The following is a 27580-nucleotide window of genomic DNA, read 5'->3' as shown; positions in this document are numbered from 1 at the left end:
ACAGTACGTCGGCAAACCCATTCAAATGAATGGGCAGATGTTTGCCGACGTATTGTAGCCCTATTTTCAGACGTAAAACGAGGCATAATACGCCTCGTTTACGTCTGAAAATAGGTCGTGTGAACTTCGCCTCAGTGTTAAATAGAAAGCTTACAAACATCTATTTTTATTGAAAGTAAAATTTCAGGAAAGAAGTAGCGACGACACAACCATTTCAAGGGAACGCAGATTTTTATACAAAACATGTACGGTATACATTTTATGCTTATTACATTGTATTACAATGAACTTTCTACCATCACAAACTTGCAAACCTTTTCACCTCTATCCACAGCAACCACTTCATTAATATATTCCCATTGTATATTCTTTCAGCAAGCTTCCCGTACTTAAGTCCATCTGAAAATCCCTTTGCCCAAAAGAGTTTCTAAGCTTTACATCTATATCTTTGCTCAGGTGCACTTCCCCTTTTGACTTAAAATTCTAATAAATTCATTCCACTGAATGCAAATGAATCTTTTACTAGAATAAATGAAAATGATAGCCAAAAATGGAATGGGTCTTCCGATAATTTATTCATTACAGCAACCTCTGATTCGGAGTGCAGGACAAATGCTTAGTATTGGAGCATCCCATAAACCTTAATATTAAATTCTTGCTTAATGACATATATAAAAATATGTGCAGTTCCTTATTTTATGCATTTATTATATTACATAACAATGAGTTCATGCATTAATTACTTTTATTAATATACAATTTACCTTATTTCACCTACTTGATTATATTGTAATTCTACTGCTTCTTCCCCCACCTCTGCAAGTGAAGGGCAACCACTAGGATATGCCATTACCTGCTGATTGGTGGGGGTCCAAATTATGGAGCCTGCACCAATCACTAGTCCTGGTGCTGTTTCTGATATTCCAAAATAGTCATATTAAATTGTATGGTGCTCTGCTACAGTTCTTTGCAACAATCCTTGTAGTGGCGCTGTGCAGAGAAAATGCCATTTCATTCAGTGGGGGTTCCAGAGTTTGGACCCACATTTATCAGCAAGTGATAGAGTATTCTAGTGATATGCCGTCACTTGCTGACATTGAAAAAAATAATAATTTTCACAAGAATATTTTAGATAAATCCTATAAAATGTAATCATAATATAGTAAAACACTAACCAGAATATAAAAAATACATCAATTCAAATATAAAAATATAAAATTAATTGTAAACTTATACTGACCATATACAAACAAAATATACAACCTTACATTAACGCAATAGAGTTTGCTCCTACAGAATAAAAAAATAAAATAAATTGAGAATAAAATTTGCTGTTAAAAAGCTGTGCATAATGAAAACCAAAATGGCATAAAACTCAGTATATAGAAGGGCAGTCCATAGGTGTTAATGAACCACATTAATATAATAACTATAATTAAGCGAGACAAAGTCACTGAAAAGTGGTGACAAAGAATGATCAAATCACTGGAAAACACATGGCAACTGCCAAATATTCTAAAAACAGAGAATTTAAAAGTATGTCCACCTTCACACCTATTTAACACCTAACAACCACCAACCATCTATTGAGGGCAGGCGGTGCATGTGCATAGTCTACAGCAACATCTTTTGGCGTTGCTGTATAAGAGGCTGATGAGCGCTCATCCTCTAAGCAGGAGCTGTAACTTACAGCTCCTGATCTTAGAGAAGCCTCCTGAATACAGCTGTGGTCGGAAAACAATCCAACCCCAGCTGTTCACCCGGTGACGTGATCATAGATCACGGGATCCCTATGCAGTCAGCCCTGGGGACCTAGAAAGGACACTGTGTGCGCACTAACAGACACCTGTGTCAAAGTAACACAGTATTGAAGAATTAATTTGACAGGTTATTTAGAATGAAACGTGAACGGGATAAAAAATAAACAAGAAAAACTATTCCGAGAATTACTTTTTCCTATATTGACGCTGTAAAAATAAATTTTTTCTACCCCCAAAAAAAATACAATTTCTCTTGCATAAAACAAGGCAACAAAATTTAGCTGGTCATTAGAGGAAAGGTGTCATGAATGTTTTTTTTTTAATTAATTTATGCGTTTTTATTTAATAAAATATTAGATTGACTTTATTTATTTTTTGACCTAAATTTTTTTTTTTTTACTAACACTTTTTTAATTTACTGGGGGCTGCCATGTTTTATTTCATCTGTGTATGTGTCTCTTAACGACATATACACAGATGGAATACGGCAGCTACAGTGCATAGGAGATAACGAACGGGACCCGTTCGTTCCTTCCTCTGGCTCTGCCGTCTCGCTCTGTACTGCGCAGTTCAGAGCAACCCAACATAGAAGCTGGTTTGTAGGGGGAAAGCCGGTGACATTTTGGAGAAGACCGGCTGCAGGTAAGGTGTGTGTGTGTGTGCGTGTGCGCGTGCGTGCGTGCGTGCTAGTGGGGGGTTTGTGTGTGTGTTTGTGTGTTTTGTGTGAGTATGTGTGTGTGTCTGTGTGTGGCGCAGTTGCATGTTTGGGGGGGTTTGTGTGTGTGGGGGGTGCTCGCCAGGGCAGCGGTGCTCGCCGCTGCTCGCTGGAGCAGTGGTGCCCGTCGGAGCACACGAGCGCCGTTATCAGCTGTTTTGAAGGAACAGTGGCGAGCACCGCTGCTCAGTTGACCGCCCCCCCCACACACACAACCCCCCCAACATGCAGGTAAGGTGTGTGTGTCTGTGGGGGGTGTGTTTGTGTGTGCATGTGGGGGCTTGTGTGGGGGTCTGTGTGTGGCACGGTTGCATGTTTGGATGTTTGGGGGGGTTTGTGTGTGAGGGGGTGCTGGTCGATCCTCTCCGGAGCAGCGGTGCTTGCCGCTGCAGTGGTGCTCGACGGAGCAGCTGTGCTCGCCGCTGTTCCTTCAAAACAGCTGATTGGCGGCTATGAAGGATCAGTGGTACCCGAGCTCCGCTGATACTTCACAACCGCTTTTCAACTTCTTTGAAGGATCAGCGGTGACCACCGCTGCTCCGTCATGTGCCCCCCCCCACACACAAACCCCCCTAAACATGCAGGTAAGGTGTGTGCATGCGTGGTTTTGTGTGTGGGGGTCTGTGTGTGGCAAGGTTGCATGTTTGGGGGCTGATTGGCGGCTGTTTTGAAGGATCAGCGGCAAGCACCGCTGCTCTGTCGTTCCTTGCTCCTACTTTGAACCACCGTGTAACTGCATGGCGATTCATAGTAGGAGCAAGGAATGAAGAAGCAGCGGCATATTACTAACTTTATATGTTTGTTTGCAGGTTCCACTGGATCGTTTGGACTACGTCGTAGATCTGTTGGACTACTTCGATGATCTATTTTATTTTATTTTTTTAAATAAAATGGTGAAGGAGGGTTGTGTGGGGGAGTTTTTATTTCAATAAAAAATTATTTTCTTTCTTATGTTATATCTCTGTTTTTTAATACTTTATTACCACCTTAGTAATGGCAGTTGTCTGTTTGACGACGTCCATTACTAAGGCGGGGCTTAGTGTTAGCCAGTAAAAAGGAATCGGGAAGAGCCGGGTACGATCCAGTACTTGACCATCTGTAGTGATGGCCGGGAACTGGGGCGGCCGCAGGCTGGTATTATTAGGCCGGGAAGGGCCAAAAACAGTGGCCCTTTCCAGCCTGGTAATGCTATGCTGCTGCTGTTTTATTGTATCTGCTGGTTATGAAAATATGGTGGGAACCCACGTCGTTTATTTTTTTTATTTTTTTTTATTTAATAAATTGACGAAAACTACGTGGAGTCCCCCCCATTTTCATAACCACACCAATACAATAAAACAGCCGCAGCCTAGCATTACCAGGGTGGGATGGGCCTGTTTTTTGGCCCTTCCCAGCCTAATAATAGCAGCCTGATGCTGCCCCAGTTGACTACTCTATTGATCGGATCCGGTGCACAAAAGAGACAAACGGAAACCACGGGCGCCGGATCCGTCACCATTGAAATCAATGGTGATGAAAACGGAAACTTCTGTTTCCCGTCGGTGTCAGTTTGTGTCTGTTCAGGGTCCCGTTCTGACGGAAAGCTCAGACGGAACATCAGAACGGGACCCCAATGCAGATGTAAACAGGGCCTTAGCCTTTCGGTGTGTCCTATTGCTTCTGGCAAAAAAACACTCAAAATGGAGCTGGACAATGCTTAGCAATTTGAAGACACCTTTTCCTGGCTTGTAGCCAAAAATAGGGAGGGGGATGAGTCAATCTCCCACATTTACAACAGCTGTAGGTCAGGCTTCTTTGCCTGACTCACCTTGCTGTAATTCTGGGAAGTACTCCCTCTGGTGGCCAACATAGGAAAGATTGTCAAATTATTATTTAATTTTTAATACCTTCCACCTTGTGGAAGAAAAAAAAAATACAGCAAAAAAACGTAAAAAATACAATAGAAATAAGTCATTTACTTAAAAAAATGTTTTTATTTGGTGACCCATTCCCTTTAAGGCCTTTTCAGGCCTGGTCATTAAGTGGTTAAATATATAAGTAATCCATAAAAAAAGTAAGTGACTTTGTAAATACATTGCACAACTTATACTGATTCTGCATCACAGCTGATATATTAACCAAGAGCTGCATTTATAGTTCTGCTGGTTGCAATTGAAAACAGTCAATCAGCTTGCTGACAAACACACCCCTGACAGTTTATCTGAGCTCCAATTATCCAGTGAAACAGTTGGTTTTTCCTACATAAGAGTACAGTACTGTGCCAGGTGAAAGCATGAAACATCACAGATTCCAAATACCCATAGCAAGCTTTGTACAGACACTGAGCCAGAAAGGAATGCTGGGAGATTTCAGCTCTGAAGTCTACAGAATTGTAATTGCAACAAATGTACATACAGAGTTAATTATATATATATATATATATATATATATATATATATATATATATATATATATATTTATATATAGATGCAGTGCCCACCAAAAGTTCCGAAACACCCTCATAACTTTTGAACGGCTCGAGGTAGAGGGTTGAAATTTGGTGGGATTTAATGGGGTCATAAAATCTACCTGTTAATGCAAAAAAAAACAAAAAAAACACACACTTGGGGGCGGTGGGGGCTCATTTGAAAGCTATTTTCAATACGAAAACAATGCCGCAATCGATTTTTTTTCGCTGAGATATTTAACTTTAAATTTATCATCTTCATTAGCGGCTATTAGTATTACCCAAAATGTTCCGCATGGGTAAAATCCTAAATGTGTGTGGGTGTGTGTGCATGTGAGCTTGGGAATATCACATCAAGGTGACTTTAAATTACCTATTATTACAATCGGCCTCGGTGATACAAAATGGACCTTGTCTACGATTGTAACATGATTCCATGTATACACATTTTGGTAGTCACTTGTGAATTTCAGAGAGCACTAATTCGGAGAGTAATTTTTATTTTTGTACATTTCTATTGTCATATCACAAAATGCATTTGACCGAAACGGAAAGGATCACTTTATTGATGATGAGAGGGTATGGTGAAGCAAAAATAAGATCATATCGAGAAATAGCGGCTTTATTTAATGCCACTTATCCTATCCGTGATCCAATTTCATTGTCAACTGTTAAAAGAGCTGTTCATCGTTTCTAAATAACCGGTTCAATTAACCCCTTCAAGACACAGCCTGTTTTGGCCTTCAGGACACAGCCAATTTTTTCAAATCTGACATGTTTCACTTTATGTGGTAATAACTCCAGAATGCTTTTACCTATCCAAGCAATTCTGAGACTGTTTTCTCGTGACACATTGGACTTTATGTTACTGGCAAAATTTGCTCGATACAATAAGTATTTAATTGTGAAAAACACCAAAATTTTGCGAAAAATTGCAAAAATTTGCATTTTTCTACATTTATATGTATCAGCTTGTAAGACAGATGGTAATACCACACAAAATTGTTGCTAATTAACATCACCCATATGTCTACTTTAGATTCGCATAGTTTTTTGAACATCCTTTTATTTTCTATGACATCACAAGGCTTAGAACTTTAGCAGCAATTTCTCACATTTTCAAGAAAATTTCAAAAGGCTATATTTACAGGGGCCAGTTCAGTTGTAAAGTGGATTTTAGGGCCTTATATATTAGAAACCCTCGATAAGTCACCCCATTTTTAAAACTTCACCCCTCAAAGTATTCAAAACAGCATTTAGAAAGTTTCTTAACCCTTTAGATGTTTCACAGGAATTAAGGCAATGTAGATGTGAAATGTTCAAATTTCTTTTTTTTTTGCAGAAATTCTTTTTTCATCTATTTTTTTTGTAACACAGAAAGTTTTACCAGAGAAACGCAACTCAACATCTATTGCCCATATTCTGCAGTTTTTAGAAATACCCCACATGTGGCCATCGTGCACTTATTGACTGAAGCACCGGCCTCAGAAACAAAGGAGCACCTAGAGGATTTTGGGGCCTCCTTTTTATTAGAAAATATTTTAGGCTCCATGTCGGGTTTGAAAGGCTCTTGCGGCACCAAAACAGTGGAAATCCCCCAAAAGTGACCCCATTTTGGAAATTATACCCCTTGAGGAAATTATCTAGGGGTATAGTGAGCATTTTGACCCCGCAGGTTTTTTGCAGAAATTATTGGAATTAGGCCGTGAAAATGAAAATCTACATTCTTTCAAAGAAAATGTAGGTTTAGCTAATTTTTTCTAATTTCCACAAGTACTAAAAGGAGAAAATGCACCACTACATTTGTAAAGCAATTTCTCCCGAGTAAAACAATACCCTGCATGTGGTCATAAACGGCTTTTTGCACACACGGCGGAGCTTTGAAGGGAAAGAGCGCCATTTGGCTTTTGGAGATCAAATTTAGCAGGAATGGTTTGCGGAGACCACGTCGCATTTGCAAAGCCCCTAAGGGACCAAAACAGTGAAAACACCAAAAAAGTTACTCCATTTAGGAAACTACACCCCTTGAAGAATCCATCTAGGGGTGTAGTGAGCATTTTGAACCCACAGGTGTTTCATAGATTTTATTAGAATTGGGCAGTGAAGATAAAAAAAATTCTTTTTTTCCAATAAGACGTAGCTTTAGCTCAACACTTTTCATTTTCTCAACAAATAAAGGAATAAAAGAACCCCAACATTTGTAAAGCAACTTCTCTGGAGTATGGCAATACCCCATTTGTGGTCATAAACTGCTGTTTGGGCATACGGCAAGGATGAGAAGAGAAGGAGTGCCGTTTGGCTTTTGGAGCACAGATTTTGCTGGATTGGTTTCTTGACACCATGTCACTTTTGCAAAGCTCCTAAGGTACCAGTACAGTGGAAACTCCCCAAAAGTGACTCTATTCACGAAACTACACCCCTAGAGGAATTCATCTAGGGGTGTAGTGAGCATTTTGACCCCACAGGTATTTCATAGATTTTATTAGAATTGGGCAGTGAAAATAAAAAAAATCCTTTTTCTTCAATAAGACGTAGTTTTAGCTGAAAATGTTTCATATTCTCAACAAATAAATATAAAAGAGAACCTCAACACTTGTAAAGCAACTTCTCCTGTGTACGGCACTACCACATATGTGGTCATAAACTGCTGTTTAGGCACAGAGTAGGGCACAGAAGGGAAGGAGCGCCATTTGGCTTTTGGAGTACAGATTTTGCTGGATTGGTTTCTGGCCGCTATGTCGCATTTGCAAAGTCACTGTGGGACCAAAACAGTGGATCCCCCCCAGAAGTGACCCCATTTTGGAAACTACACCTGTAAAGGATCTGCCAGGCACAACTTCTGTGTATACTCCCATAGGTAATCAGTCTGCACCTGAGTCTATGTCTCTGAGACTGACTCCATCTTCCACCACTCAGGATGGCAGGCTTAGGAGTGGGAGAGCCTATCGCAGCCTGGCCAGACGGAGCTACCTCCCGCCCTCTGTCTATTTATACCTGCCTTTCCTGTTCCTCCTTTGCTTGTGATTCTTCTCGTGTGGTTTCCTGGCCCAGCTACAGCTTCTACTATTTGATCCTGCTCCATACTGACCCTGGCTTACTGACTACTCTCTTGCTCTGCGTTTGGTATCTCGTGCACTCCTGGTTTGACTCGGCTCGTTCACCACTCTTGTTGCTCACGGTGTTGCCGTGGGCAACTGCCCCTTTCCCTTTGCTTTGTGTTCCCTTGTCTGTTTGTCTCGTGCACTTACTGAGCGTAGGGACCGCCGCCCAGTTGTACCCCGTCGCCTAGGGCGGGTCGTTGCAAGTAGGCAGGGACAGAGTGGCGGGTAGATTAGGGCTCACTTGTCCGTTTCCCTACCCCCGTCATTACAACACCCCTCAAGGTATTCACCTAGGGGTGTAGTGAGCATATTAACCCCACAGGTGATTGGCAGAAATTGGTGGGCACGTGATGTTGCAGAGTGAAAATGGTTTTTCAATAGATATGCCATTATGTGGCGCCCAGCTTGTGCCACTGGAGACACACTCCCCAAAAATTGTTAAAAGGGTTCTCCCGGGTATGGCGATGCCATATATGTGGAAGTAAACTGCTGTTTGGGCACACTGTAGGGTTCAGAAGGGAGGTAGCGCCATTTGGCTTTTGGAGCGTGGATTTTGCTTGTAGTAGTTTTGTTTGGAGTCTTACTGGTGTTTCCGTTTATAATGTGGGGGCACATGTAAGGCGGGCGGAGTATATAAGGGGCATAGTCAGGTGGTATAGTGGGGTAAAAAAAAACAATAAAATAATCCATAGATGTGTGTTATGCTGTGACACAATCCTTTCTGCACAGGCCGGTGTCGCACTAATAAATGGTCTTTACTTATCCCCCTTTTGGTCCGCACTGCGCACCTTTGAAGTTTGGGGAATTTTGCTGGGAAAGTGTTGTCCTGGTATAATACGGGCACCCTCACTTCCAGCAGATATGTTTGGGCCCTCCCCTTCCTGGATCCCTAATTTTAGGGGCCTTGATAATTCGCCACTTGAAACAGAAGAGACGTTCCCCTCGGGCCGGCACAACTGCATATTTTTATTTCCTGGCTTATTGGTGCCTTGACTAATTTTATTTTTTTCATAGACGTAGTGGTATGAGGGCTGTTTTTTGTGTGACGAGCTGTAGTTTTTATTGGTACCATTTTGGGGTACATGCGACTTTTTGATCACTTGTTATCCTTTTTTTTTGGGAGGCAAGGTGACCAAAAAACCGCAGTTCTGGCATATTTTTTTAGTTCTTTTTATACAGCGTTCACCATGCGTTATAAATTACATGTTACCTTTATTCTGCAGGCCAGCCCGATTCCGGTGATACCTAATTTATAGCACTTTTTATGTTTTACAACTTTTTGCACAATAAAATTACTTTTGTAAAGAGAATGGATTTTTTCTGTCGCCAAGTTGTGAGAGCCATAACGGTTTTAAATTTTTCATCGACGGAGCTATATGAGGGCTTGTTTTTAGCGAGACGAGTTATAGTTTTTATAGGTACCATTTTTAGGTACATGCGACTTTTTGATCACTTTTTATTTCAATTTTTGGAAGACAAAGTGACCAAAAAATAGCAATTATGTCAGTATTTTTTAGTTATTTTTTTTACGGCGTTCACTGTGTGGAATAAATAACATAATATTTTTATAGTTCAGGTCGTTACGGTCGCAGCGATACCAAATATGTATGGCTTTATTATTTTTTTCAATAATAAATTACTTGATAAAGGAAAAAGGGCGATTGTGTTTTGTGTTATTATTTGAAACTTTTATTGTATTTTTTACAACTTTTATTTTTACTTTTTTTACACTTTTTTTTTTACACTTTTCTTTAGTCCCACTAGGGGACTTGAAGGTCCAACTGTTTGTTTAATGTTCTAATACAATGCACTACCTATGTAGTGCAATGTATTAGAACTGTCAGTTGTTCACTGACAGCAAGCCGATCAGGCTCCGCCTCTGGGCGGGGCCTAATCAGCTTACGTAATGGCAGACAGGAGTCCATTGTTAGGGCTCCTGTTGCCATGGTAGCAGTCGCCAGCCTTGCCATCGCGTGGCAAGGCTGCCGATTTGCTACAAACCTCTAGGATTCAGCGATCACAGTGGATCGCTGCATCGAAGGGGTTAATGCCAGGAATCGGAGCTAGCTCCTGTTCCTGGCGATAGATCCGGGGTGTCCGCTGTAACATACAGCGGACACCCACTGCTGATTATGCCGGCTCAGCTTCTGAGCCGGAAGCTGAGCTGGCGCCATCTTGCCGATGGTACCGGAAGCCTCCTGGGCCCCGCCGACGACGGGGCATAGGAGGATTCCGTTACAGGCTGATCGGGAGGTAAGTATTAGCCCTCCGATCGCCTTTGCAGCCACCGGCATCCCAGCGATCACTTTGCTGGGGTGCCAATGGCTATAAACTCCTCACATGCTGCGATCTATATTGAACGCAGCATGTGAGGGGTTAATCGGTCGGATCGGAGGCTAGCTCCAGTCCTGGCCGATACCTCAGGGTGCCAGCTGTAACATACAGCTGTCACCCGGCGGTGATGTCGCTGGCTCAGCTCCTGAGCCAGCTTCATCTCCATGACGTACAGTTACGTGGAGATGCGGGAAAAGGCCATCTCCCATGAAGTAACTGTACGTGAAATGGCGGAAAGGGGTTAAAGATGCACCAAGATCCGGAAGACCCAAACATGCTAGTAATGATGAAAAAAGCTTTAGATGTTCTGCTTACTGTACATGATAATCCTCATACATCTGTCTCAAGTGGAGCACAACAAAATGATATCAGTCCGTCGAATTTTGAAGAGGCATCATTGGCATTCTTATAAAATACGTCTAGTTCAGGAGCTATCCGAAGATGATTATGACAGAAGAGTGGAATTTTGCGATACAATGATGACACGATTTGATGATAATCATCAGATTTTCAACTGGACCTGTTTTTCGGATGTAGCTACGTTTGAACTAAACGGTTCTGTAAATCGACAGAACATGAGGTATTGGGCAGATGAAAATCCACATTGGATGAGAGACAGTCATACTCAGTAACCTCAGAAGGTTAATGTTTGGGTCGGGACATTGCTCAATTATATTGTAGGACCGTTTTTCATTGAAGGAAACATAAATGAAGAAAATTACAGCAATTTGCTAAGAAACCAAGTGATACCGGCTATTCAAAATATTGCTGGAGAAGCTTTCCGCAATGTTTGATATCAGCAGGATGGAGCTCCGGCTCATTTTTCTCTGCGAGCTCGAAATCATCTGAACGATAATTTTCCTGATCAATGGATTGGTAGAAGAGGCCCGATAGAATGTCCACCGAGATCGCCAGATCTGATCCCATTAGACTTTTTTTTACTGGGGGTATTTAAAAAGTAAATTCTATGAGACTAGGATCGCAAACGTAGACCAGCTGCGGGAAAGAATAGTGAACATTTCTAATTCAATCACACCAGATGTTATAAATAACGTTATCGACACGTTTTACGTTCGCTTAGGACACTGTCAAGTTGTTGAAGTTGAAGGACATCAGTTCGAACATTTGATTTAATACAGTAATTGTTATGTTTGTACTAATACACAATATATGTCTGTTTGTAGAGAAAAAGTGAATGGATCCAGCGCTGTGATCATTTAAAAAGAAGCTTTTTCTAAGTTTTAATTTTCTTCATTAAAATTGGATCGGTAGCATATTAATGATGATGTCGTCCTGCAATGCTGGGAATGTGGAATGGAGGTAAATAGCCTATTTACCTCCATTCCAAATTCCCAGCATTGCAGGACGACATCATCATTAATATGCTACTGATCCAATTTTAATGAAGAGAATTAAAACTTAGAAAAAGCTTATTTTTAAATTATCACAGCGCTGGATCCATTCACTTTTTCTCTACAAACAATCAGTTAATCGTGTGCCGTCACGAGGACCCGAGCGCTAGGACTACAAAATATAAGTCCAGTCAAAAGGTGAGCTGGAGGCATCTCCCTATTTTCTGTTTGTTTCTACACAATATATGTCCTCGGTCTTGCTTTTGTTGGCCGGACAACACACACACAGGACAACACACACACACATGGCACAGAGAGGGTTTGAAGTTGTTAAATACCGGGGGAATGACAAACCCTGGGGTCCTTATATGCATCTGTGTACACACACACGCGCGCGCACACACACAAAAGTGAGAGTCAAGATAACTTTAACGTTAAATATCTCAGCGAAAAAAAATCTTATCTCAAAATCGCTTGCAGCATACTTTTTGTATTGAAAAGAGCGTTCAAATGAGTCCCCACTTGACCCCCTGTGACATTTAAGATTTTGCTGTTGGGCTCTCCACTTTGGAGGAGTTCTAATCAGGTCGGGCTGCGCCAAAGTGACTGTAGGCTCCACAGCCCCTGCCCACCTACGGGTCGTTGAGGGGCTACCCTCTACCTACAGCCTGCCATTCTACGCCCAGGGTGCACCAGTCACTTTGGAGGAAAGCTCTGCGCCTCCGTGGGTCACGGTAGCCGCTACATCACTACCTTCACAGATACCGACTCCCTTGGCTGCGTACATGCAAAGTGCACGTCGTGTACTGTTCACACAACACTGAGAGAATGGTCCCAGGCCACGGAGTGACACAATCACACAGTTCTAAGTCCTAGTCTTTTAATCGGGGACCATCTCTTTAAGGACCGCTCAAAATAATTACAGTTGATTTACAATAATTCACCCATTGGCAGGTCTTTTCTCAATAATGCAGGATTACAGACAAACATCTCCCCACTTATCTCTTCTGGGTGATGCTCCAACATGGACACCACTTTATAATTCCTCCTAGACGTCTGCTTTTACTCACAGGGTAACCTCCTTGTTCCCCCACAGTCCCTCTCTTGTAAGAAGAACCACCATCCTACAACTTCTTGCCAGGCTCAGGCGCTGGGAGGCCACACTCTCTCACTACCAAGCTGCACCAGTCCTCTGACTTCCCTGTGTGACACACACACACACACACACACACACACACACACACTCTGCAGTGACCCCTAGTGGCTGCAGATAACATGGCAGGCATGCAACAGATAACACATAGATCACCTAACACAGGGGGGAACACAGAACGCAGGGACCAACAATCATGGAGGCCACACAGGGCAGAAAGTTAAATTGAATGGGGCAGCGTCACCCCCTTACACTTCCCCAGAGCTTTTCGAGTGCAGGCCCTTGCACTCACAGAGGCAAACCAGGCATTCGTCTGTGCTGTGGTTAGGGTATGTGCACACGAGGGAATTACGTCCGTAATTGACGGACGTATTTCGGCCGCAAGTACCGGACCGAACACAGTGCAGGGAGCCGGGCTCCTAGCATCATACTTATGTACGACGCTAGGAGTCCCTGCCTCGCTGCAGGACAACTGTCCCGTACTGTAATCATGTTTTCAGTACGGGACAGTTGTCCTGCAGCGAGGCAGGGACTCCTCGCATCGTACATAAGTATGATGTTAGGAGCCCAGCACCCTGCACTGTGTTCGGTCCGGTACTTGCGGCCGAAATACGTCCGTCAATTACGGACGTAATTCCCTCGTGTGCACATACCCTAACAGTCACATACTCTTGTGGAGCAGATTTCTTCACTTCAGCATCATTCTGTAGCTTCTCCACTTTCAGCAGCCTCACCTCAGTCTGTGCATCTGCTGGCATTGGACTCTGTCGCTGAACAGCGGGGAGGGCAGATTCTATCAGAGCCTTCTGACACAATGGCTCCCACACTCTGACGACCTTTGAGGCCTCCACCAGCTGTGGAGCAACTGCTAACGGCTGGACTTTTCACTCACTGGGCTGAACAGAGTGGCATGTGGCCATCACCCTATGCATAGAGCCACTCACCATTCTAGGCGATTGTACTTCCAAGGGCAGCCCTGAGTGGGTGACTTGTTGACTGGGCTTGGCGGCGACAGTGAAGTCTTTATCTCTTGGACTCTCAGTGGCACTTGCCTCCTGTAGGCCGAAATGAGCACCGATGGGACCGCCTTCTATTGCAAGTAGTTCTGCTCCCTTTCACCAAGGCCCCACCAGGACCAGTCAAATTGGCAGCCTCTACTCCTCTTTCATCTTCCACCACATCAAACTCTACCAGCTCTCCACTCCAGGGCTATGAGAACACTTGTGTGCACCATTTCACTTTATTGCAGTTCAGTGAACAAACACGCCGCTATTGATGTTGTTCCAGTGAATAAAGCCGTATCCTTTGCGTATGTGGAACCACCTCAATGTCCCTTGTACATTGGTGGCAAGAACTCCCTTTCCAGTTTGGTTGAACTGCCTATTCATCGGCTGACGAGCCAGTACCATGGAGCAGTGACTAAAAAGTCTGTGCAAAGCCGTAGATTGGTCTCTATTAGGGGTTTCCACCGCTCTGCCCACAGCAGTAGTTCCTACTCGTTGGATGGGAGCCGTTTGTTCTCTATGGCCCTTTGGGACTCAGCATTCCCTGGCGAAATGTCCAAGCCAATCTCCAGCACAAGCCAGGCTCAGCTGCACTACCCCTGTATCTATGGGCACGGTCTCAAATAATTGCACCAGCCCATTTAAGTTGGCCAATCCCTGCTGCAAGCACTAAGTCCACAATTTCTTTAGTGAATTCCAGGAACATCATGTTCGGGTCATCGGCCACTGCTGACTGCACCATTTTCTTCTGTGAGCCTGCCGACTACGCCAAACTGTTAAGGGATGGTTCTTCAATAATTACAGAGAGCAGCAGTTTAAATGGTGTTATTTAAACAAGACATAACAACCAGAGTGGTCCTAAACCGTGGTTGGGCTCTGCACTTTGCAGGAGTTCCAACCAGGTCGGGCTGCGCTAAAGTGACTGCAGGCTCCGCAGCCTGTTTCCATCATGCCGCTATGGGTCGCTGAAGGGCTACCCTCTACCCACAGCCTGCCCTGCTACACATAGGGTGAACCAGTCACTTTGGAGGAATGCTCTGCGCCTCTGTGGGTCGCGATGGACGCTATGCCACTACCTTCATGTATCTCGACTCCCTCGGCTGCGTAGGTGCAAAGTGCACGTCGTGTACTGTTCACACAACACTCAGAGAACAGTCCCAGGCCACGGAGTGACATGCTTACACAGTTCTAAATCCAAGTCTTTTAATCGGGTACCGTCTCTTTAAGGACCGCTCAAAATAATTACAGTTGCTTTACATTTATTCACCCATTGACAGTTCTCTTCTCAATAATGCAGGAGTACAGGCAACAGACATCTCCCCACTTATCTCTTCTGGGGCATGCTCCAACATGGACACCACTTTCTAATTCCTCATAGGCGTCTGCTTTTACTCACAGGGTAACCTCCTTGTTCCCCACAGTCCCTCTCTTGTAGGAAGGACCCACATCCTGCAGCTTCTTGCCAGGCTCAGGCGCTGGGAGGCCACACTCTCTCCCTACCAAGCTGCAGCAGTCCTCTGACTTCCCTGTTTGCCACACACACACACACACACACACACACACAAACACAGGGGGGGAACACAACACAGGCACCAACAAACATGGAGGCCGCACAGGGCAGACAGTTAAATTAAAGGGGCAGCATCACCCCTTACATGTATATCTTAAAATATAAATACTTACTGGATTGAAAACAAGTGTAAAAAAAAGTTCCCCTCCTTGTATGCTTCTGTCAAGCTCAACTGGACCTCCAGGGTACTCCTTATAGAAAATAGTATGGGTGAACAGACCACAAGTTTGCCGAGGAAGAACCTAATGACAAATCATGATAAAATACATTTTGTCAATAATTGGATTAATATAACATAAAATAAAACAATGTATTATGGTGTTTTAACTAACTCTGTAATAGTTTTTTTTATTAAATAAAAAATTACTTTTGCAGATAACGCTTATATATATCCTGGATACATAGAAGCTGTATTTTGCGCTCAAATTCGAATCCGTCAGGGCAGCAGTACTGACGGCTTCTGTGACAGCAGGTCCTGCGTGGATACAGCTGTAATCCATCACATCTAAGTAATGAACTTCTTAACTTTCTCATTCAACTGTATCTCAATTGAATATTACTCTTATAACAATTAGATTCATTAGGTCAAACATCCAATGTTTAAAATTTACCAAAAAGAGACTAAAATACATTTTCATATTTATATAAACTAACACTGGTGAAATATTTTCTCTATGCAATGCAATAAACACACGTGCACACACAAACACACGCGCACGTGTGTCATGTACGTCTATGGCTGTCTGAAGGAATGTCTCTCTATTTTATCAATGTAATAACAACAGTTTTCTGTCATGCCTGTACCTCCAGCTAGCGTAGACGGCAACCTTGGCACTCAACTCAAACTCACTACTTGCAAAAATTCTCTACAGTAGGGTTTCTGAGCGCCAGTGGAGGAAGTTTTGCTCATATTCTGACTTCTTTCACTACAAATTCATGCTGTAATCCAGGGGTCTCAAACTCGGCCGGGTAAGTGGGCCGCATATAGAAAAAATGGGAAGTTGACGGGCCGCATTACTTTCAAATTTGATACAATATAAAATTATTGTTAATTCAATTAGTTATTTGAACTACTATAACACTATATTACTAGAATAATAATACTACATTACTATAATAATAGCGCTAGGTTTAAAATTTGAGATATTTCTCCACGTGCTTATTTCAACAATCCAGCTTTCCAGTTTAAGTGTCGCCAAATGCAGTCCGGCGGCTCAGTTAGCACACATGTCAAGATTGGGCAGCCCCTTTTTAGATAGTGCCGCAGTGCACTCTGTGGATGCTGCCGCAGTGCCCTCTGTGGATGCTGCCGCAGAGCCCTCTGTGGATAATGCAACACACCCATAGATAAGGCCACAGTGCCCTCTGTAGATAAGGCCACAGTGCCCTCTGTAGATAAGGCCACAGTGCCCTCTGTAGATAAGGCCACAGTGCCCTCTGTAGATAAGGCACAGTGCCCTCTGTAGATAAGTCCACAGTGCCCTCTGTAGATAAGGTCACAGTGCCCTCTGTAGATAATGCAACACACCCTAGATAATGCCAGTGTCCTCTTCAGATACTGTCACACACCCACTTGTAGATAACGCCACAGTGCCCTCTGTAGAGGCTGCCACAGTGCCCTCTGTAGAGGCTGCCACAGTGCCCTCTCTAGAGGCTGCCAAAGTGCCCTCTGTAGAGGCTGCCAAAGTGCCCTCTGTAGAGGCTGCCAAAGTGCCCTCTGTAGAGGCTGCCCCAGTGCCCTCTGTAGAGGCTGCCCCAGTGCCCTCTGTAGAGGCTGCCCCAGTGCCCTCAGTAGAGGCTGCCCCAGTGCCCTCTGTAGAGGCTGCCCCAGTGATGTCAGGGGCTTGCCCAGAGCTGGAGTCCCAGGCAGAGCGCTAGTAGGCTCTTCCTGGGGCTCCAGCTGTGCTCCTGACATCACTGGGACTCCTGCTCTGGGGAAGCCCCTGACATCATTGTATGGACAGCGATGTCAGAGGCTTCCCCAGAGTCCCGGAGCAGAGCCGATAATAGCGCTCTGCCCGGGACTCCGCTCTGGGGAAGACCCTGACACACTGTCCATATATCGGCAGATATGTCAGGGAATTCCGCAGCGTCCCGGAGCAGAGCCTATACTAGCGCTCTGCCCGGGACTCCGGCTCTGGGGAAGCCCCAGACATCGCTGTTCATATGTGGACGGCGATGTCAGGGAATTCCACAGAGTCCAGGAGCAGAGCCGACACCAGCGCTCTGCTCCGCTCTGGGCAAGACCCTGATACACTGTCCATATATGGGCAGCGATGTCAGGGAATTGCAAAGAGTCCCGGAGCAGAGCCGACACCAGCTCTCTGCTCGGGACTCCGGCTCTGGGGAAGCCCCAGACATCGCTGTTCATATGTGGACAGCGATATCAGGGAGTTCCACAGAGTCCAGGAGCAGAGCCGACACCAGCGCTCTGCTCCGCTCTGGGCAAGACCCTGACAAACTGTCCATATATGGGCAGCGATGTCAGGGAATTCGACAGAGTCCCGGAGCAGAGCCGACACCAGCGGTCTGCTCGGGACTCCGGCTCTGGGGAAGCCCCAGACATCGCTGTTCATATGTGGACAGCGATATCAGGGAATTCCACAGAGTCCAGGAGCAGAGCCGACACTAGCGCTCTGCTCCGCTCTGGGCAAGACCCTGACACACTGTCCATATATGGGCAGCGATGTCAGGGAATTCCACAGAGTCCGGGAGCAGAGCCTGTACTAGCGCTCTGCCCGGGACTCTGGCTCTGGGGAAGCCCCAGACATCGCTGTTCATATGTGGACAGCGATGTCAGGGAATTCCACAGAGTCCCGGAGCAGAGCCGACACCAGCGCTCTGCTCGGGACTCCTGCTCTGGGGAAGCCCCAGACATCGCTGTTCATATGTGGACAGCGATGTCAGGGAATTCCAGAGTCTCGGAGCAGAGCCGATACTAGCGGCTCTGTGTCCCGCGGGCCGCAGGTGACAGCCCCACGGGCCGTGTGCTTGAGACCCCTGCTGTAATCCTACAATCAATTCTTCATCCATACTAAAAAAAAAAACATACTTCACTGCCTCTTCTGTCTCAAATAGACCCTTCTTGGTTCTGTGGCAAAAGCGCCTGTTATTGATAAGATAGCCATTGACATTGACATCTATTTGAAGGACAAATTTGATCATATAGATCAAGAGATGATATCAAATTTTCTGATATCCCACAATAGTCTCTATATTTGACCCTGTAACAGAAGAAAAAGCCTCTGCACTTCTCAGCTCTGCCCATCTAGCCACCTGTCCTATCGATCCCATTCCTTCACATTTTTTCTGTGCTGTGACCAGCTGCATTCCCACACCTGACAAAAATGTCCAACCTCTCTCGTGTGCAACTTTTCTTTCAACTTTAAAGTATGCTCTAGTCGCCCCAATTATCCAAGAAGCCCATTTTTGACCCCTTCGCTCCTGTTAACTATCACCCTGTATCTAACCTCCCCTTTGCTTCTCAACTTTAAAATGTCTGTCGTATACTTGTCTGGTCAATTCCCACTCTACTAACTCTCTGATGGACCGCTTACAAACTGGCTTCTGTGTTTTAAATTCTACTGAAACTACATTAACCAAAATAGCTAATGATTACTTTTCATCCAAATACAATGGTCAATACTCATTTTCATGTTTCTAGATCTATTGGCAGCATTTGACATAGTAGACTACCCAATATTTCCTTGCACTCTCCCCGATTTTGGCTTAAAGGACACTGTCCTATCCTGGTTTTCCTCCTATCTCTATGACTGCACTATCAGAGTGTGTTTTGCTGGCTCTTCTTCCTCTCTCTGAAAGGGTTCAGTTTGGCCCCTGTCCTGTTTTCTCCCTATGTCCAGTTGAGTAGAGTAACATCAGGTTTGGTTTCCAGTATCATCTTAATTCTGATGACATCCAACTATATACCTCCTAGCAGGACATTTCTCCTGCTCTCCTAAATAATACTAGTGAGTGTCCGTCGACTGAATCCACTGTATCTCTATATGTCAAACTTGATATTTCTACAAATGACTTCTTTCTGTTTCCTCATCATCTTCTTCACCTAAACCTGATGTCTCTATCTCCACCTGTCACACCACCACTCTCCAGGCCCAAAGTCTTGGAGTTATACTTGACTCTTACCTGCCTTTTCTTCCTCACATTCAATTCATTGCCAAATCCTGTTGCAGCACAGAAGAAGTCCGTGAATGAGAGGACATAATAAGGCAGGATGAGAGTTATAGGCCATTGGCTGCACAAAGAGCATGAGTATGTTGGGAGATGTTGAGAGCTGAGATGTATTACAATGCAGCATTGGGGAGAGCTTTGTAGACTTGTAGGAGAGTTTTGAATTTAACCAATGAAATGGGTGGGCTGTTACAGATTTTGTATAAAGATACATATATACGTCTATGTGCTACATTGAGAAACAGAAATATTCAAACATTACAACATTTATTCTATCAAGACAATATTTATGAATTGTAGATTTGCGTGCTTTTAAAGTTGTAAAGCACTTGCCCTTATCCAAATAATAGCACTTACATCTAAATGAATGCTTGTTTAGAAAAATTCTGAAGAATGCCGCAAAATTTCTAAAGACCAAAATGAATCTACTATAGTGGAGTTCCATTATAATCATTAGCTTTTCTCTACAGTTTTTTGCAGAAAATTACAGGTAATTGGCCGCTGCATACTAACATAAATAGTACGCCATGTCCTTGGGTTGAAGCTTATCCTTGTCAATTATTTTTGAATATTTCAAACAATAAATTAATGTATTAGATAAAAAAAAGAATGTGTTCCATCATCTCTCATTTGAAATGGTCTTTTTATTTTCTGTGCTAATATGTGACTGGTTACCTTTACCTTCTTTTTTTTTTTTTTCTTTTTTTAGAACTCCAGTACATTGTGTTGTTCGAATCTGTTCCCAACATACATATGGGAATGGATAGACAGAATTTTATTAACTGAAAGTAAACAATGTACGTTTCTAGTAACAAGCAGAGATCTTGAAAGCCATGAGGAATTAATACAGAGTATATTGGAAAATTGTATAACTTTGAATAATGTAAAAAATAACATGAATTTTCTAAAACCTGATAGCCCATTTAAACCATGTTAAAAAAAAGAATATTCTTCTAGCCTCAGTGCCCCGAGGATCCTCCTCTGGCCACCGCTTCAGAATGGAGTGGGCGGGCAGATGCTGGTGAGTTAGCTGTGTCCACTAGATTCACTAGACTGTGCTTATATGTGTTTGATGCAATCCCTTCCTTTCCTAGTAACCCCTCGCCCTTCCCCCATAACTCACAGCAGATCCTCCCCATACTCTAGTAGCCACAGCAGGGACTCCAAATGTCACTTGCAACATGCTCACACTATGGACCCTCTTCTGGTAGGAATCTTTATGTCAGCAGCCAAATCCAGGCTGTTGTATGGAGATTCCTACGCCTGCATTTATTTCTGCTAATAAAAGATGAATGCAGGTGGAGCACACAAAACTGTTATTATCTGACACCCATTGTGTGCTCTTTCTGTAAGACAGCAGAGGTCCTTGACCACTTATGCTAGCGTCCTTAAAGTAGAGACACACACATGGGTAACTATCTACTGTGCCTAATGAGAAATCCGCCCTTGTGTTACAACAGCATGTGCCTGCTACTCCATAGGCAGCATATAGGCTACTTAAGTGGTAGCCAGCATTTTGAATCACCATTGATGTTTTACTTATTTAAACCATGGCTACAACTGAGGAAATATTGAATTGCTATATTATCTAGTGACATTATAGTTTTGAAGAAAAGCTAAGATGCTTTTATACAGAATTTTGCAGTCAAAAAAAGTGGCATATTTCCAAATACATGAACAGACCCTCTAGTTTAAAAAAAAAAAATTGTATGACTTCTAAAAAAATCTTAATTTAAATTTATATTCCTTCTAGAGTCAGAGGGCTGCGCTCCGGAATGTAGAAGTTTGACAAAGTGCATGCAATGCAAATGACATCTTAAAGTTCAATTCAAGAAAACTGCCAGAGACCTTCTGAAAACTGATTCGTTTTAATGTTTTGGGCCCAATCAGCATCAAGTAGACATCTGGTTAGCTGTATGAGGTGCAGTGGATACTCGAAAAATCATTTAGAAGAATTAGCAGAAAGGTAGATCAACTTCATGGAAAGCTTCCTGTTAAAATATGCAAAAAAGGATATACTACACTATAAAAGATATATAAAGGATATACGAGAGAGGGATAGATAGATAGATAGATAGATAGATAGATAGATAGATAGATAGATAGATAGATAGATAGATAGATAGATAGATAGATAGATAGATAGATAGATAGATAGATAGTGCACTAAGAACCTCCCTATTTGTAGGTAGATTGAGCTTTAGTGCATATCTATTTATATTTAGTGGTTTAGGTGGCATTAGTGTCGCAGGGTGCTGTCGCCATTTTTTATATCTGCTGTATATCTGCAGTCATAGGTGTTCTTGCACCTGCATACATTTTGTATCATTTAGTTGGAATGTGCTGTTCAATTTTTGTTGTGTTTATGGTATCCATATATGTGGGGTTAGTGACTGCCTCCACTTGTTGTTCTTGCACTCCTCCCATTCTGCCCTGGGTGATTTTAATCAGTTCAATGCTGGATCCTACCATCCCCAGGTATATATGTAGGCTTAGTCCCAGTTCTGGGTGTATGTGCAGCGTAGGTTCCCACCTTACAGAGGTCGCCTTGTCGTGGCAGGTGGGCTAACACTTTTTGATCAAAATGTGCAATAAGAACCTCCCTATTTGTAGGTAGATTTAGCTTTAGTGCATATCTATTTATATTTAGTGGTTTAGGTGGCATTAGTGTCGCAGGGTGCTGTCGCCATTTTTTATATCTGCTGTATATCTGCAGTCATAGGTGTTCTTGCACCTGCATACATTTTGTATCATTTAGTTGGAATGTGCTGTTCAATTTTTGTTGTGTTTATGGGATCCATATATGTGGGGTTAGTGACGGCCTCCACTTGTTGTTCTTGCACTCCTCCCACTCTGCCCTGGGTGATTTTAATCAGTTCAATGCTGGATCCTACCATCCCCAGGTATATATGTAGGCTTAGTCCCAGTTCTGGGTGTATGTGCAGCGTAGGTTCCCACCTTACAGAGGTCGCCTTGTCGTGGCAGGTGGGCTAACACTTTTTGATCAAAATGTGCAATAAGAACCTCCCTATTTGTAGGTAGATTGAGCTTTAGTGCATATCTATTTATATTTAGTGGTTTAGGTGGCATTAGTGTTGCAGGGTGCTGTCGCCATTTTTTTATATCTGCTAGATAGATAGATAGATAGATCTCCTTTGCAAATAATAATTTCAGCAGGGTAAAACAATACAAATTTATAGAAAACCAAACTCTTAGTTTGTGAGAATAAACTGAGAGAAAGGGAAGACACTATGTAGATTCTTCTTTATCCTAGTGGGATCATGACAGTGTAGAAAAAGACAACTTAATAACATAGTAACTGGCTGCTCATTTCAAACACAAGAATCTACAACCTAGATCAAGCAACCGGAGCAGTTGTTGTTAACCTTTTCTGATATAATATACTGATGATTTTTCTCATTTTGGGTCTCTTTCAGTCTATGCCTTCCTCTTTCTGGTCATTAAAGCAGAATAAGGGCCCTTTTACACGTCAGGCCAATTATCGAGAAAACGCGAGTTCCCGATCATTGCCCTGTGTAAACAGGGCAACGATCAGCTGATGAACGAGCAAACGCTTGTTCATCGGCTGATTGGATTGTTTATGCAGCCTAAAATAATATTGTTGTCGGCAACACATCTCCCTGTGTAAACAGGAAAATGAGCTGCAGACATGATAGAAATGTATGGGGACGAGCGATTGTAGTATTGAGCGCTCATCCCTATACATATCTCATTGTGAAAGAAGCAAACGAGCTCGTTTACACGGCACGTCATGAATTAAATTAATTAATGAACTATAAAATCCTAACAATATATGGATTGGCAAATGTAAGATAGACATCATATAGCCCCAGAGTTATTTATTAAAGAGAACATGTTCTTGTTTATTAAAGAGGATATGTCTGAAGGCAGCATGACTAAGTGATTGGGATAGTGATATTAGAGTTTATACACAGAGCTGCACGATTCAGGAGTATTAAACATTAAAGGCTATGGGCACTTTTAACCATCTTTTTTTTTCTATTGCATTGCATGTAAACAAAAAAAAAATCTGTTTTTGAATTGGGTTTTAGTTAAACATTTTGTACTCTTTGGTTACTGCAGCTTGGGTTTATTACATGCAATGCAAGCTGCTCATCATCGTTCTCTCCCCATTCTCATAGACAGCTCTCTTTTGGCTTAGTCTGTAGTCCCCCTCATTTCTCTCCTGGAGGCTAATCTAAGCTCAAATCGAAAAAAATAAAATAAACGTAAATTAAATAGGATTTGTGCTTAGATCAGTCTTTAGGAGACAGAGCTGTCAGAAAGCTGTCTATGAGAATGGGGACAAAATGGCATCGAGCAGCTAGCATTATTTTGTAATGCATGCAAGCTGCAGATGCCAAATAGTAGAACGTTTTCAATTGAAACCAATTTGAAATCTGTTTTTTTTTTTTTTTTAAAGTACATGCAGTGCAATAAGAAAGAAAACATTGGTTCCTAGGTGTCTATAGCCTTTACACCTCAGGACGTACTCGGTGTAAAACCCTTGGCTCTAAGAGAAGTCTACAATGGGAGACCCCACGAATCTCCCCTGACAGTTCAGTGGCTGCACCGACCCTTTTTGAAGAACAAGTGAATGCTGGGTGCAAGTTCTAATCCCTACTGTCCAAAAATCCAATGTAAAACAAATCACACCAAAGGTGAATAATAAGCTAAATGTTTTGGACCCTGTCTAAAGTTGTTTTTTTCTGGTTTGGCTGATAACCTGAGTGATATTTTAATGCTCTTTATGAGGTCAGACATTGACTTACAGAATAGTCACATATAGATGGCCCTAGAGAGAGAGAGGTTTTTTTTTCTTCTGGAGGAGAGCTATTTTGCATACTTTTTCCCTGGTAACATTGCTCTAAAGACTCCCTACCAGCTGGATTTCCATAAGGAGAATAACTACCTTCTGAGAGCTTGTCCACATTGCATCTCACATAGCCAACCAGAACCTTAGTAATAGAGGTGAATGATGAAGATGTATCCAGCAGCACGCGATATAAAAGTTAAATGGTTTATTAGGTCATGTTAAAACAAAGAGTTTAAAACAAAAAATCCCGGGACCACGCTTACGCGTTTCAGACCAATAAGGTCCTTAATCATAGCTTAGTATATTGCAAATGAGTTCACATATTTATAGTGAGTATCATGAGTCAGGTGACTTCCTGTAGCTGGGCCTTAAAAGTTAACTGTTTCATATATGTAATCAATTAAATTTGCATGACATCGTATGGTGTTCTTAATAAAACATTTTACAAATCATTTTTGCTGAAATAATGTTAGACAGATAATATGGTTTACAACTTCAAATTGATTTGGACTAGAGAAGTAAAGATATTCTAAACCATTAGAAAAAACTAGATATCTAAAATTGATGCTTAATGTTCAGGTGTGTTATATATTGTGACGGAATCCAGGTGAGGAGTAATAACTCACTATGTATATGCTTCACTTGAAAGGAATGGCTAGTTTAATCAGAGCTGATATGATTACCATATTTGCTATTGGATTTTATAGAATATATACAATGAATTAATATATTGTCTGTGTACTAGTTTTTAAATAGTACTTTGAATTGTAAAAAAAAAGTTGATCAGTGATATGTATTACTACATGTGTGGTGCTGAAGAACAGCTCCACTCAAAATGATAATCAAATAGCATTATCTAGTGCTGAAAAACAGCTCCTAGCTGAATGGAACATATGTTGATAAAAGGTACCTTATATTGAAGATCAAATCGTAAGTAATATTTTAAATTTTTACTTTAATGTGTTGTTTATTATAACAGACTTTATTAATTATATGAAATGTGGATATGTATTATTCTCATTTACATATTATTTTTGAGCGTTAATACCGCATACTAGAATGAGATAGTATAAATAGTTCAAACAGATACAAACTCTATTAGTAATGATAGAAAAAATATGTATATTGAATTTAAATTGAACAAGATGCTTAGATAATTTTAGTATAATATTTAGTATTTGATATTTCTGGATAATATGCTGTTTTCAAGTTCAAATATATGGACATTATTTTGCTAGCTAAATATTGCAAATTAGCATAAATTGAATAAAAAATAAATCAATAGATGTACATTAAATCATTTTTGTAGTTCATACCTTGTGGAAAACGAGTGTCTAGTTTCAAAATCCATAATGCCTCTCTGTTTAGTAGGAACTTTCTCCAATTTCCACCTCTTTTAGGACGGTATACTCTCTCTAAGCCGCAGAGTTTTAGAGTACTGATATTACTTTGATGGAGTTCTATGAAGTGTTTAGCTGCTCCTGAAACATTGGTTTTATTAGAATTTTTTATGTCTACCAAGTGTTCTGCTATCCTTTTCTTGAGTGGTCTGATAGTGCACCCCACATATTGTACGTTACATTTGTCGCAATACAGGACATATACTACATGGGTAGTATTGCAAGTGATTAGAGACTTAATAGGAAAGGAGATGTTGTTGGATGAAGAAATTAGGGTAGAGGTGATCAACATTATAGTGCATATAGTGCATCTGGTACCCCCACATTTATATGAGCCAGTATGTTTCAGCCATGTACTTTTATTTGAGACTGTTCTGGGAAAAAGGCTTGGAGAGATGCGGTTTCCTATTGTGGTGGAATTTCTGGCTACAAAATTGCAGCCTGTATTTAGAATGTTTTTAAGAACGTGATCTTTGTCTAGAATAGGTAAATAAGGTTTTACAATGGATACAATTTCTCCATATTCGTTGTTAAAAGGCGTAGAGAAGGTTAAAGTTTTATTATGATTTGTCTTGAAATGTTTGCATGATTTTTCTGGATATAAATATTGAGATCTGGATTTAACATTGACAATATTTTTAGCTCAATTTAATTTTTGTTTTGAATAACCTCGTGCCATAAGCCTAGTATCTATAATATTGCATTCCAAGAGAAACATGAGATTGTCCGTGCATGTTCTCTTGGCACATATATATTCTCCTATCAGGAGATTGTCTATGATGTGTTTCGGATGTGCAATAGATGCATGTAGAATTGCGTTTCCTGCAGTAGGTTTGCGATATAAACTGGTTGTGATGTTAGAATTTAAAGGATTTCCAGTTAATGTGATATCAAGAAAAGATAGCGATTTGGAATTCATATTGTGAGTGAAGATTAAATTGTCCTCATTGTCATTTATGTACCTTACAAAATCATGGACTGATGTGTGAGAACCTGACCATATAATTAGAACATTGTCAATAAAGCGACCATAATAATGGATGTCTTTGACGAATGGATTGAAATTATTGTATCTTGGTGGGAGGAACAGTATATCTACAGGGTGGGCCATTTATATGGATGCACCTAAATAAAATGAGAATGGTTGGTTATATTAACTTCCTGTTTGTGGCACATTAGTATATGGGAGGGTGGAAACTTTTCAAGCTGGGTGTTGACCATGGCGGCCATTTTGAAGTCGGCCATTTTGTATCCAACTTTAGTTTTTTCAATGGGAAGAGGGTCATGTGACACATCAAACTTATCGAGAATTTCACAAGAAAAACAATGGTGTGCTTGGTTTTAACGTTACTTTATTCTTTCATGAGTTATTTATGTCATTATGAGTGTCAGGTCCGAGCATTCCTAGATGAACAGTTTCCTGGAAAGTGGATTGGTCGTCGTGGGCCAGTTGAATGGCCCCCTAGGTCTCCCGATCTGACCCCCTTAGACTTTTATCTTTGGGGTCATCTGAAGGCAATTGTCTATGCTGTGAAGATACGAGATGTGCAGCAACTGAAACTATGGATACTGGAAGCCTGTGCTAGCATTTCTTCTGCGGTGTTGCTATCAGTGTGTGAAGAGTGGGAGAAGAGGGTTGCATTGACAATCCAACATAATGGACAGCACTTTGAACACATTTTATAAGTGGTCAGAAACTTGTAAATAACTCATGAAA

The 27580-nt window shown here is 42.0% G+C and overlaps 1 protein-coding gene across 1 annotated transcript in view; it reads right to left on the bottom strand.

The window, feature by feature from the left end:
* LOC142738186 (bifunctional heparan sulfate N-deacetylase/N-sulfotransferase 3-like) overlaps positions 1-27580 on the bottom strand; it is a 365924-nt gene that overhangs the window by 115155 nt on the left and 223189 nt on the right. Inside the window, exon 6 of the mRNA XM_075849744.1 lies at positions 15549-15677. Within this exon, the coding sequence (XP_075705859.1) occupies positions 15549-15677 (129 nt within the window). The remainder of the gene's footprint in view (positions 1-15548; positions 15678-27580) is intronic.

This window comes from Rhinoderma darwinii, chromosome 1 (assembly GCF_050947455.1).
Source record: "Rhinoderma darwinii isolate aRhiDar2 chromosome 1, aRhiDar2.hap1, whole genome shotgun sequence".
NCBI lineage: Eukaryota > Metazoa > Chordata > Amphibia > Anura > Rhinodermatidae > Rhinoderma > Rhinoderma darwinii.
Note: the sequence above shows the minus strand (reverse complement) of the source record. Positions and strands in the feature narration are given on the sequence as shown.